Source organism: Oncorhynchus kisutch, linkage group LG4 (assembly GCF_002021735.2).
Source record: "Oncorhynchus kisutch isolate 150728-3 linkage group LG4, Okis_V2, whole genome shotgun sequence".
Taxonomy (NCBI): Eukaryota; Metazoa; Chordata; class Actinopteri; order Salmoniformes; family Salmonidae; genus Oncorhynchus; species Oncorhynchus kisutch.
The window spans coordinates 16,917,842-16,931,594 of NC_034177.2; the positions used below are offsets into that span (position 1 = coordinate 16,917,842).

The window sequence follows — 13,753 nt, forward strand, 5'->3', positions numbered from 1 at the left end:
ATTTGCGGAGTTACTGTCACGGTAATGTGCTTAGGCTGCCAGCTTACCACGATTACCAGAAAAGATTCAGTTTGAAAAGTTAGTAGGTTGGCTCCAAGCAGATTCTTTCTCTCCCCAGAGTTTTGCATTTTTGTGTTAGAGTTTTGAGTTCTCTATTAGTTATTATAAACTGTGACCCCTGAATGATGATTGGCTGACAGCCGTGGTGTATCAGACTGTATACCACGGGTATGACAAAACATTTATTTTTACTGCTCTAATTACATTGGTCACCAGTTTTATAATACTAATAAGGCACCTCAAATCAAATGTATTTATATAGCCCTTCGTACATCAGCTGATATCTCAAAGTGCTGTACAGAAACCCAGCCTAAAACCCCAAACAGCAAGCAATGCAGGTGTAGAAGCACGGTGGCTAGGAAACACTCCCTAGAAAGGCCAAAACCTAGGAAGAAACCTAGAGAGGAACCAGGCTATGAGGGGTGGCCAGTCCTCTTCTGGCTGTGCCGGGTGGAGATTATAACAGAACATGGCCAAGATGTTCAAATGTTCATAAATGACCAGTATGGTCAAATAATAGGTCTGGGACAGGTAGCACGTCCGGTGAACAATTCCGGATTCCATAGCCGCAGGCAGAACAGTTGAAACTGGAGCAGCAGCACGACCAGGTGGACTGGGGACAGCAAGGAGTCATCATGCCAGGTAGTCCTGGGGCATGGTCCTAGGGCTCAGGTCCTCCGAGAGAGAGAAAGAGAGAATTAGAGAGAGCATACTTAAATTCACACAGGACACCGGATAAGACAGGAGAAGTATTCCAGATATAACAAACTGACCCTAGCCCCCCGACACACACTACTGCAGCATAAATACTGGAAGCTGAGACAGGAGGGGTCAGGAGACACTGTGGCCCCAACCTCTGGGTTTGTGGTATATGGCCCAAAAATGTTACGTCGTTCATAAGGACAGCCCTTAGCCGTAATATATTGGCCATATACCACACCCCCTCGGGCCTTATTGCTTAAATGAAACATTACATTTATCTACTTGATTCCAACACACAAGGCAGAAGATGTTTAACAATGTCATCTGTTCCTGTAGATCTTTCTGAGAGTGGCTGAGGAGACAGGGGTGGATGTGGACCCAGAGGACAGCCCAGGACAAGCTGACACACCCCATGGGCAGGGTCAATCACAGGGCTTGTCTGGAGAGCCATCTGAGGATCCAGGTAAACACAAGGGAAAACATAATCACACACACATAGAAACACACCTAGAAACAGTCTTCCTGTGTTGTTGTTTAACATGGTCTGTCCTCCTTTCTGACTCTTTCTTTGCACTGCTGCCAGGAAGAAAACGGCTTCGCAAGCAAGGTACCTACAGTACTGGGCCTTTAACTTCCTTTTTTCAGAAGCTCAGCTCTCTACCCCTAACCCTAACACTAACTGCAGCAGTTGGAATATAAGAGTCGTTTGGCTCAATGAACAATGTGTTTATTTCTCTCCACCATGCTTGGGCCTTTCCTGCACACAGAGCCCCAGGAGACGGACCTGCTGAGTGGGGATGGCCATGGCGGTGTCCCTCTGACCGGTTGGGGTTTGACGTGGCAGCAGCTCCGTGCTCTCTTCATCAAGAGGTGGCTGTATGCCCTCCGCAGTCGCAGGGGCTTCTTCGCTCAGGTGCAGACTCATAAACTTGACTTCATTCTCAATCAGTTGTCCTTATCAAATAAAAGGTCCGATATGAACTAAAATACAAGCATGTGATACAATGAAGAGAGACCAATGACAGGCTATTGTGACACCATGTCCTTGTGTTTCAGATCGTGCTGCCTGCTGTGTTTGTGTTGATCGCTCTCCTTTTCAGCCTCATCGTCCCTCCGTTCGGAAAGTACCCCTCGCTCCAGCTACAGCCCTGGATGTACGGGGAACAGTACACCTTCTTCAGGTAAAGACCTACATCTATTGATTTCAAGTACAGATGTACAGTAGGATCTCAATGTGAGCCAGTTTTCTACAGCAGGAAAATAATCCTGCAGCAACAGGAAATGTGGATTATAATTAATGGACATGTAATACATTTTTCGTAAGGGAAAATCAAGTCTGAAAATGACAAACTACAGAAGCCTTTTTTTTCTTAAAAAAAAATTTCACCCCCCTTTCTCCCGAATTTCGTGGTATCCAATTACTATCTTGTCTCATCGCTACAACTCCCGTACGGGCTCGGTAGAGACGAAGGTTGAAAGCCATGCGTCCTTCGAAACACAACCCAACCAACCCGCGCTGCTTCTTTACACAGCACGCATCCAACCCGGAAGCCAGCTGCACCAATGTGTCGGAGGAAACACCATGCTCCTGGCTACCTGGTTAGCGTGCACTGCGCTGGCCCGCCACAGGAGTCGCTAGTGCGTGATGAGACAAGGATATCCCTACCGACCTAACCCTCCCTAACCCGGACGACTAGGCCAATTGTGCGTCGCCCCATGGACCTCCCGGTCGCGGCCGGCTGCGACAGAGCCTGGGCTCGAACCCAGAGTCTCTGGTGGCACAGCTAGAACTGCGATGCAGTGCCCTAGACCACTGCGCCACCCGGGAGGCCACAGAAGCCTTTTTTAACCTCAAATATACTACAAGTTTTAGTTCTCCTGCAACAAGGTGATCAGATTAAGATCCTACATCTGTAGTCTTGAATGGCAATTATCAGATTAACATTCTAATAAATGTTTGGACTGAAGCTTCAAGGAGTCAGTTGTTCCCATGTTGCCAGATTCTGCTTTGTCTTCCTATTTTTCTTTGTTTGTATTGAACCTTATCTGTGGTGTCCTCTTTCCAGCAACGATGCCCCTGGGGATCCTGCCATTCAGAATCTGCTGGATGCCCTTCTGGACCGGCCTGGATTTGGAACCAAGTGCATGGAAAACAGCACGTAAGGCCTTCTCCTCGGTTTTCTCCTCTACTAAAGCAACACGTACTGTAGAAACACAACACTGTGTTACCTGGCTAGTCCAGCTGCAACCACAAAGGAAAGCGGACACCTACCTATGTGTTATTATTTTAAAGTGTAAACCATTATCTTCATTACCAACAAGGTTTTTTCTGTTGTCTGAATGTATTCTCAGTTCGTTTGTGCGTACAGGTGCGTTTTTATGAGAGAGGGTTCATTCTATTATGGACCTGTCATTCACCAGGTTCCCCACATTACTTGTGACTTAGTGCTATTGACTTTTCTCAAGGACACTTCTGGAGGGACAGTGCATATTAGCATGAACGTAAGAGATTTAAGTTGGGCCTATGTTTCCTCAATTGGGTGTCGTGGCGTATTTTGCATGTTCACGCTAGGATGTGTCCCCTGCAGGGATCCTCAGTGTTTGCAGGAGGAGGAAGGCATGTTCATGAGGCCCCAGATTCTCTACTCCACCTGGCAGCTCTTCAACAGGGGCAACTGGACTGCAGACAAGCCATCTCCTGACTGTGAGTGCAGCTCTGAGGAAGTCCGCAGGATGCTACCAGACTGCCCTGAAGGAGCCGGAGGCATCCCCCCTCCACAGGTCAATACCGCATAATAACTACTTTATTCTTCTTTATAGTTAAACATTGCATTATATATACTGTTACTTTGTTCTCAGTGGTTAAACATTGCATAAATAATGGTACTGTAACTAATCTCCTATGACAGACTTTCATTAAAATATGAGAATTTGTTCTCAATGACTTAGCTACCTGCCTAAATATATATCCAATACCTAAATGTCCACATACTGTTGTGTGTACTGGAACTTGTTTCTATGTTCCACAGGTCCAGAGATTGACAGGGGATATCCTGCAGAATATGACCGGCCGCAATATCTCGGACTACCTGGTCAAGACTTACCCTCAGATAATGAAGAAAAGGTCTCTTACACCACTCGCTTGATTATTATCTTTGTTGGAAAGTATTACTGTGATTAAATCTGTGTTTTTCCACCTTACAATTAATTTCTTCTTACACTCTTATGGTTTCAGCCTAACTTCAGCCACTAAGAAGTGGATCAATGAATTCAGGTTAGTGGAGTGGGATACTTACTCACCATGTAAAATCATAGACATCACTTGTCTACAGCCCTAATCTCGGTTAACCCAGAAATAAAATCTTGCATAATTTGGTCAGATGCTGTCCAAGAGAGATTACTAATACATTACAGTCCATCTACTCTGATGTAAATGTGATGTCTGTTTCTGTTATAGATATGGGGGCTTCTCTCTGGGGGGCAGAGGTACTCAGGCTGTCCCACAGGCCTACCAAATGGAGCACTCAGTCATGTCTATACGGTCACGTTACAAAGTGGCACAGGTAGGAGTTGAAATCTTTTACACCCTCAACGTCAGGTTTCCTCTTAGTTTCTTTGTTGTCTTTATTTAATGTCTGGTTCTCTCTTTCTCACAGAATAGCTCATTGGATCAGCTCCTGGGTCGCCTACCAGAGTTTCTGGGTGGCCTGAATAGTCAGAACAATGTTAAGGTGAGAGGTCAAAGGATGAGTGTGTGTGAGCACCTGTGGGTGTGTGTATGCATGTGCATCTGTGTGTTTTTGTTTCACCATTACCTAAGCTCTACCTCACCCCTGTTAGGTGTGGTATAACAACAAGGGTTGGCACGCCATGGCATCGTTTGTCAATGTCATGAACAATGGCCTGCTCCGTGCCAGCCTGCCCCCAGGGCCAGAGCGAATGAAGTATGGCATAACCGCCTACAACCACCCTCTCAACCTCACCAAGGAACAGCTCACTGAAATTGCCATGTAAGCTCTCTGTCTCTCTTTCTCTCTAGTTTCCTATTCAATTCACACCAATAAGTCTCCTTGTTGATTAAGCCTAAGATTAGTGTGTCGGAGTGAATCAAATCCCTCTTTTTGGAATTGCTTGTTGTAAGCACTATTAGACAATAATTGTACTGTACAGAGCAGGTTGAGTACTGTTAGTATGAAAATGTGATAGGTAGGAAAACATGATACCACACTGGCCTTAAAAGTGACTAATCATTTTTGTCAACAAAATACAGAATAAATTGTGCTTACCATACTCATTGCCTCTCTGTTTTCAGGATGACCACCTCAGTAGATGTTCTGGTGTCCATCTGTGTGATCTTCTCCATGTCCTTTGTGCCGGCCAGCTTTGTGCTGTTTCTCATCGAGGAGAGGGTCAGCAAAGCCAAGCACCTTCAGTTTGTCAGCGGAGTCCGGCCCATTCTCTACTGGCTGGCTAACTTCACCTGGGACATGGTTAGTCTCCTACCATCCTGATAGGCTTAACTAATACCTGTTTTGTTAGCACTAATATAAAATGTACACTCCAGAGCCTTATTCACTAGTTACCTTGAGTTTTGGCTCAAATATCAACTTTATATCAAATCATATCAAATACAATTTTATTGGTTGTGTACACATTTTGCAGATGTTATCGCAGGTGTAGCCAAATGCTTGTGTTTCTAGCTCCAACAGTGCACTAATACCTAACCATAGAAAACAATACATGCAAGAAAAATAACTTGAATAATGAATAATATAACTGATGAAAAAGAGACATAAGGGGAATGAATGTAGGCATGTATTGTCTATGTTTCAGAATCCTGATAATGTTGACAGTAAAACATCTCCTTTCAAACCTTGTGCCTCTCTATCATTCAGTGGCATGTACTCTAACTCCAGGGCACAATTTAAAAAAGTTATCGATCTGGATTTCGCCTATCGGATTAGATGCATAGAAATAGAATGGCCGAATCATTGACTTGACTTGTTCTATTCATTATATTTCTATGCATTTAACCATATCCGATATGTGAAATCCCTGATAGATAACTTTTGAAAAACTGGACCCAGGGGATAAGTCTCATCTCTATTGAATTGTACTTCTACTTTCTTCCAGCTGAACTATACAGTCCCGGCCACTATGGTGGTCCTCATCTTCATTTGCTTCCAGCAACAGTCCTATGTGTCTGAAACCAACCTCCCTGCTCTGGTCCTGTTGCTCTTGCTTTATGGGTAAGGGCCATGGACACGGGTGGCTTTGTTATCATTGCACTCATAACTAATGATGTTGTATGTGCACTTTATTACATTCAGTAATAAACAATTATAAAAATTCAAAATGATCTTTTCAAACATCACTACAACAGTATGTTTGCTTGAGTGGTCATGTCATTGTTTACTTTATTTCAATAGCTGAGGTCTTCTTTAAAGAATGTCACAGAGTTGTTCTTAGCAAAGTTCAGGGTGCATTGCGAAACAAATTCCTTCTTACTGATTAGAATTTCTCTATCCTCCATTTCAGCTGGTCTATCACTCCTCTCATGTATCCAGCCTCCTTCCTGTTCAGTGTCCCCAGCACTGCTTATGTTGTCCTCACCTCAATCAACCTCTTCATCGGCATCAACGGCAGCATAGCCACCTTTGTCTTGGAGCTGTTCGTAGATCAGGTGGGTCATGCACTTGACTATGATATTATATCAGGGCTACTGATTAGTCTCAGGGCTCTGCTGATATTTAGATTTACAACCAACACTTGGTCAGCTGAGGGTGTCTGGTTACATGGTACAACAGTGTACTACTTTAAATGTTGTTTTTTCAACTTGCTTGCACCACTACAATTGCAAAATGTTTGCCAGTGTTACTAGAAGCAAACATGGCTGCAGATTAACAAATCAGATTTGAATGTTCTTTTACTATGGTATTCAGACATTAACTCGTCTGTCTGCTTTTCAGCACTTGAACGATATCAACAAGATCCTAAAGAAAGTCTTCCTGATCTTCCCCCACTTCTGTCTGGGTCGAGGCCTCATCGACATGGCTAAGAACCAGGCTATGTTGGATGCTTTCCAGAGACTGGGTATAATTTTATTTTATTTTATTGTGACCAACTTTTTATTTAGTTTAGTATTTTTTCCAAGAGGGAGGGGCTACAGGTACAGAAACAGTCCGCATTCTCCATTTCATCATAAAATGTTTCCTTGGTGTTAAATAGTCTGTGAACAAACTTAAAATGTATAAATTGATGGTTCGGATTAAGGGATGCCAAGGTCATATTTTTCCATATTCTGTTCGTTACAGGGTTGTTCAGATTCAATTAGATCTGTGGACCATACTTTTTTAATGGCTGTCTCATAATATGAGCGTTCCAAAAGTAGTTTTATATATTATAGAGATCAGTCCTTTCCCACAACAACATAGAAGCCTCATTATAATTTCTATTGATGGTTGACATCTAGTGGAACCCCTAGGCAGTGCAACATCATTCATATCCCAAGGGTATTTCATTGGGGACTCTGGTGAATACATACTAGCTCAGATTTGTTTTGATTTCAACTCAGGATTTTGCCTGCCAATATGAGTTCTGTTATACTCACAGACATCATTCAAACAGTTTTAGAAACTTCAGTGTTTTCTATCCAATACTAATAATAATATGCAAATATTAGCGACCGTTTGATATGGGCACCTTTTCATCCAAGCTACTCAATACTGCCCCTGCAGCCATAAAAAGTTAACTTGCCATATACAGTGCCTTCGGAAAGTATTCAGACCCCTTGACTTTTTCCACATTTTGTTACAGTATCAATCAAATTCGTCAGCTGATGTCTCAAAGTGCTGTGCAGAAACCCAGCCTAAAACCCCAAACAGCAAGCAATGCAGGTGTAGAAGCACGGTGGCTAGGAAAAACTCCTTAGAAAGGCCAGCACCTAGGAAGAAACCTAGAGAGGAACCAGGCTATGAGGGGTGGTCAGTCCTCTTCTGGCTGTGCCGGGTGGAGATTATAACAGAACATGGCCAAGATGTTCATAAATGACCAGCAGGTTCAAATAATAATAATCACAGTGGTTGTCGAGGGTGCAACAGGTCAGCACATCAGGAGTAAATGTCAGTTGGCTTTTCATAGCCAATAATTCAGAGTATCTCTACCGCTCCTGCTGTCTGTAGAGAGTTGAAAACAGCAGGTCTGAGACAGGTAGCACATCCGGTGAACAGGTTAGGGTTCCATAGCCTCAGGCAGAGCAGTTGAAACTGGAGCAGCACCACGGCACATCCTTATTCTTAAATTGATTAAATAAAAAAATACCCCATAATGACAAAGCGAAAAAAGGTTTTTAGAAATGTTTGCAAATGTATTAAAAACAGATGCCTTATTTACATAAGTATTCAGACCCTTTGCTATGAGTCTCGAAATTAAGCTCAGGTGCATCCTTTTTCCATTGATCATCCTTGAGATGTTTCAACAAATTAATTGGAGTCCACCTGTGGTAAATTCAATTGCTTGGACATGATTTGGAATGGCACACACATGTACTGTCAACTGTGGTACCTTATATAGACATGTCAGAGCAAAAACGAAGCCATGAGATCGAAGCAATTGTCCATAGAGCTCCAAGGCAACATTCTGTCGAGGCACAGATCTGGGGCAGTGTACCAAAAACATGTATGCAGCATTGAATGTCCCCTAGAACACAGTGGCCTCCATTCTTCAATGGAAGAAGTTTGGAACCACCAAGACTCTTCTTGGAGCTAGCCACCAGGCCAAACTGAGCAATCGGGGGAGAAGGGCTTTGGTCAGGGAGGTGATCAAAAACCTGATGGTCACTCTAACAGAGCTCTAGAGTTCCTCTGTGGAGATGGTATAACCTTCCAGAATGACAACCATCTCTGCAGCACTCCACCAATCAGGTCTTTATAGTAGAGTGGCCAGACAGAAGCCACTCCTAAAGACTTGAGAAAGAAGAGTCTCTGGTCTGATGAAACCAAGATTGAACTTTGCCCAGAATGTCAAATGTCAAGTCTGGAGGAAACCTGGCACCATCATTACGGTGAAGCATGGTGGTGGCAGCATCATGCTGTGGGGATATTTTTCAGAGACCGGGACTGGGAGACTAGTCAGGATCGAGGCAAAGATGAACAGAGCAAAGTACAGAGAGATCCTTGATGAAAACCTGCTCAGGACCTCAGACTGGGGCAAAGATTCACCTTCCAACAGGACAACGACCCTAAGCACACAGCCAAGACAACACAGGAGTGGCTTCGGGAGAAGTCCTTGAGTGGCCCAGCCAGAGCCCTGACTTGAACCCAATCTAACATCTCTGGAGAGACCTGAAAATAGCTGTGCAGCAACGCTCCCCATCCAACCTGACAGAGCTTGAGGATCTGCAGAGAAGAATTGGAGAAACTCCCCCAAGTATAAAAACCTGTTTTTGCTTTGTCATTATAGGATATTGTGTGTAGATTGATGATAAAAAATATATATTTTATTAATTTTAGAATAAGGCTGTAACTTAACAAAATGTGGAAAAAGTCAAGGGGTCTGAATACTTTCTGAAGGCACTATAAATGTTGAAACCGCACTATGAATTTTATCCAAATAACCAGAATGGGGAGCCATGGGAAGCATTGAACAACTGAAATTCAGCCGTGGCAATATATTCATTTTGACAATAGATATTCTGTCGGATAAAGCAACTGGGATATTATTCTATCTACTGAAGTTGAATTGAATTGAGTGTTCTGTTAAAGTTTTTGGCAATGGTTTTATCTAAAGAAGGAAATGCATTACCAGTCAAAAGTTCAGACACAACTACTCATTCAAGGGTTTTTCTATTTTTATTTATATATACTCATAAATATTTTAAATGGGAAACAATTGGGATTTCATAATTAGAGATGGAGTCCTCCATCGGGGTCTTGAGATTCAGTAGGGCTGATTTGAGTTAAATTCAGCTTTTTTCAAATTATAAAATAATCTATAATCTTCAATGTGTTTGGGAGTGATTGAGATACATTGTCTAGATCAGTAGTTCCCAAACATTTTATAGTCCCGAACCCTTTAAAACATTCAACCTCCAGCTGCGTACCCCCTCTAGCACCAGGGTCAGTGCACTCTCAAATGTTGTTTTTTGCCATCATTGTAAGCCTGTCACACACACACACTATACGATACTTTTATTAAACATAATAAGTGTGAGGTTTTTGTCACAACCCGGCTCGTGGGAAGTGACAAAGCGCTCTTATAGGACCAGGGCACAAATAAGAATATAATAATAATCAATCATTTTGCTCTTTATTTAACCATCTTACAAATAAAACCTTATTTGTTCATTGAAAATTGTGAATACCTCCCCACAGGTTAATGAGAAGGGTGTGCTTGAAATGATGCACATAACTCTGCAATGTTGGGTTGTATTGGAGAGTGTCTGTCTTAAATAATTTTCCACACACAGTCTGTGCCTGTATTTAGTTGTCATGTTAGTGAGGGCCGAGAATCTACTCTCACATAGGTACGTGGTTGCAAAGGGCATCAGTGTCTTAACAGAGCGATTTGCCAAGCCAGGATACTCTGAGCGCAGCCCAATCCAGAAAGTTTGCAGTGGCTTCTGATTAAATTCAGTTTTCACAGAACCGCTTGTTGCCGTTTCAACGAGGCTCTCTTGTTCAGATATCAGTAAGTGGACTGGAGGCAGGGCATGAAAGGGATAACGAATCCAGTTGTTTGTCATCTGTTTCGGGAAAGTACCTGAGTAATTGCGCACCCAACTCACTCAGGTGCTTCGCTATATCACATTTGACATTGTCCGTAAGCTTGAGTTCATTTGCACACAAAAAAATCCAGCAATGATGGAAATACCTGTGTTGTCCTTGTTAATGCAGACGGAGAAAAGCTCCAACATCTTAATCATAGCCTCAATTTTGACCCGCACATTGAATATAATTGCGGAGAGGCCCTGTAATCCTAGATTCAGATCATTCAGGCAAGAAAAAACATCCCCAGATAGGCCAGTCATGTGAGAAACTCGTCATCATGCAAGCGGTCAGACAAGTGAAATTTATGGTCAGTAAAGAACTTTAAGCTCATCTCTCAATTCAAAAACACGTGTCAATATTTTTACCCTTGATAACCAGCGTATTCTGTATGTGTAAAAGCTTTACATGGTCGCTGCCCATATCATTGCATAGTGCAGAAAATACACAAGAGTTCAGGGGCCTTGCTTTAACAAAGTTGTCCAAAACGTATTTCAAGCTGTCAGGCATTCCCTTTGGCAGCAAGAACCTCTCGGTGGATGCTGCAGTGTACCCAAGTGGCATCAGGAGCAACTGCTTGCACGCGCGTTACCACTCCACTATGTCTCCCTGTCATCGTTTGTCAGAGTTTACTAGGAGTGGTGGGTTGGAGTCAGGCGCAGAGAGCAGAGGGTTCGGTAAATCGTCATTTATTCTCCGGCACAAAATGGTCACGCTAAAATACAGGGCGCATAAAACATACCAGCCCAAACACAGGACCAAACAGTCCAGCGAAAACAAACCCGAAAACACATCCACAACCAACAGAGTAACACTCCCGCACAAACCTAGGCGGACCTAACAGGCTTAAATAGACATAAAACAAGAAATGAAACAGGGAACAGGTGCAACCAATAAGGCAAAACGGAATGAAAAAGGGATCGGTGGCGGCTAGTAGACCGCCGAGCGCCGCCCGAACAGGAAGAGGAGCCACCTTCGGTGGGAGTCGTGACAGTACCCCCCGCAGCGTGCCACCACCGGCCTTGAGGGCGACGTGGGGGACGAGGCGCAGGGCGATCCGGGTGGAGGCGGTGGATGTGGTGGATGTCCCTCAGTAATAAAGGGTCCAAAATGTCCCCCACCGGTACCCAGCACCTCTCCTCCGGACCGTACCCCTACCAGTCCACGAGGTACTGTAGGCCCCTCGAGAATCGCACGTACTGTGTACGCCGGGGACCCCTCGATGTCCAGAGGGGGGTGGAGGGACATCCGGCACCTCACCATCCTGCAGGGGACCAGCCACCACCGACCTGAGGAAAGACCCATGAAACGAGGGGTTAATGCGATAGTAAGGAGGAAGCTGTAACCTATAACACACCTCGTTTATCCTCCTCAGGACTTTAAATGGCCCCAGACATTGCGAAACCAGCTTCCGGTAGGGCAGGCGGAGAGGCAGGTTTCGGGTCGAGAGCCAGAACACGGGGAACCGGTCCTAGGGCATGGTCCTAGGGCTCAGGTCCTGCGAGAGAGAGAGAGAGAAAGAGAATTAGAGAGAGCATACTTTAATTCACACAGAACACCGGATAAGACAGGAGAAGTACTCCAGATATAACAAACTGACCCTAGCCCCCCGACACATAAACTACTGCAGCATAAATACTGGAGGCTGAGACAGGAGGGGTCCGGAGACACTGTGGCCCCATCCGATGTTACCCCCGGACAGGGCCAAACAGGAAGAATATAACCCCACCCACTTTGCCAAAGCACAGCCCCCACACCACTAGAGGGATATCTTCAACCACCAACTTACCATCCTGAGACAAGGCCGAGTATAGCCCACAAAGATCTCCGCCACGGCACAACCCAAGGGGGGCGTCAACCCAGACAGGAAGATCACATCAGTGACTCAACCCACTCAAGTGACGCACCCCTCCCAGGGACGGCATGAAGGAGCACCAGTAAGCCAGTGACTCAGCCCCTGTAATAGGGTTAGAGGCAGAGAATCCTAGTGGAAAGAGGGGAACCGGCCAGGCAGAGACAGCAAGGTCGGTTCGTTGCTCCAGAGCCTTTCCGTTCACCTTCAGACTACACTCAATAATATGACCCACTGAAGAGATGAGTCTTCAGTAAAGACTTAAAGGTTGAGACCGAGTTTGCGTCTCTCACATGGGTAGGCAGACCATTCCATACAAATGGAGCTCTATAGGAGAAAGCCCTGCCTACAGCTGTTTGCTTAGAAATTCTAGGGACAATTAGGAGGCCTGCATCTTGTGACCGTCGCGTACGTGTAGGTATGTACGGCAGGACCAAATCAGAGAGATAGGTAGGAGCAAGCCCATGTATTGCTTTTGAAGGTTTAACACTTTTTTGGTTACTACATGATTCCATATATGTTATTTCATAGTTTTGATGTCTTCACTATTATTCTACACTGTAGAAAATAGTAAAAATAAAGAAAAACCCTGGTATGAGTAGGTACCTTTTGACAGGTACTGTATATGGAGATAGTTTAGTGCCAGAAATAAGGGGTTAAATGCATGTAAAATTAAAATAAAAACTTGGTTCCTGATCTTACTAACATCTCTCAGATATAAAACTGACACTTCAGAACAAACTTCCTTTAGATATTTGGGGAGGAGTATCTATCGTTCCTTGTTGTGAATCTGTAATTCAATGACTTTGTATGGGCTAATAGTCAATTGAAGGCCAAATTACAATTTTCATTTAAAAAAAATGTCATTGATCTTTTTTTAATACCTGAAGGGGTCTTAAAATTCTAAATCATATAGCTAAATGATCTGTGTATGAACTTCTTAAAACAATTCCATATAGTTTAGTAAAATGTGGCTTTCTCTGTTGAGAGAAGAAGAGTTCTTAATGATAATACTCTTGTCTAAATTGTCAACATCATCAGTGCCAACGACATCATCTGGTTTGAAGTGAATTCATTGTTTCCATGTGGGTACCCATGTCCACAGGCGCAAAGCAGACCCTGGACCCCCTGGAATGGGACTTTGTGGGGAAGAACTTGTTTGCCATGGCTGTGGAGGGTGTCGTGTTCTTTCTCTTCACAATACTACTACAGTACAAGTTCTTTGTCAACTGCAGGTAGGTACTGTGACCTCTGCTGCTGGTATTTCAGTTGGTAAAATGTAATCTCATTCATAGATCGCTTTTCAAATACTGTGCTTGTCAAATGCATCTTTCCTAATTTTTTGCTAAAAATTATTACTGATCACAATGTGATT

The 13,753-nt window shown here is 43.8% G+C and overlaps 1 protein-coding gene across 2 annotated transcripts in view; it reads left to right on the top strand.

Annotated features, from left to right (window-relative positions):
- abca7 (ATP-binding cassette, sub-family A (ABC1), member 7) overlaps positions 1–13,753 on the top strand; it is a 45,880-nt gene that overhangs the window by 27,524 nt on the left and 4,603 nt on the right. The window contains exons 26-41 of one of the 2 annotated variants that reach the window (XM_031822533.1): positions 1,099–1,225; positions 1,346–1,369; positions 1,530–1,675; positions 1,819–1,943; positions 2,829–2,921; positions 3,351–3,543; positions 3,792–3,886; positions 3,998–4,036; positions 4,220–4,325; positions 4,419–4,493; positions 4,603–4,772; positions 5,075–5,252; positions 5,896–6,011; positions 6,301–6,445; positions 6,732–6,855; positions 13,484–13,613. In XM_031822533.1, coding sequence (XP_031678393.1) covers positions 1,099–1,225; positions 1,346–1,369; positions 1,530–1,675; positions 1,819–1,943; positions 2,829–2,921; positions 3,351–3,543; positions 3,792–3,886; positions 3,998–4,036; positions 4,220–4,325; positions 4,419–4,493; positions 4,603–4,772; positions 5,075–5,252; positions 5,896–6,011; positions 6,301–6,445; positions 6,732–6,855; positions 13,484–13,613 — 1,886 coding nt within the window. The remainder of the gene's footprint in view (positions 1–1,098; positions 1,226–1,345; positions 1,370–1,529; positions 1,676–1,818; positions 1,944–2,828; positions 2,922–3,350; positions 3,544–3,791; positions 3,887–3,997; positions 4,037–4,219; positions 4,326–4,418; positions 4,494–4,602; positions 4,773–5,074; positions 5,253–5,895; positions 6,012–6,300; positions 6,446–6,731; positions 6,856–13,483; positions 13,614–13,753) is intronic. The other variant, XM_020480343.2, reaches the window with a different exon arrangement.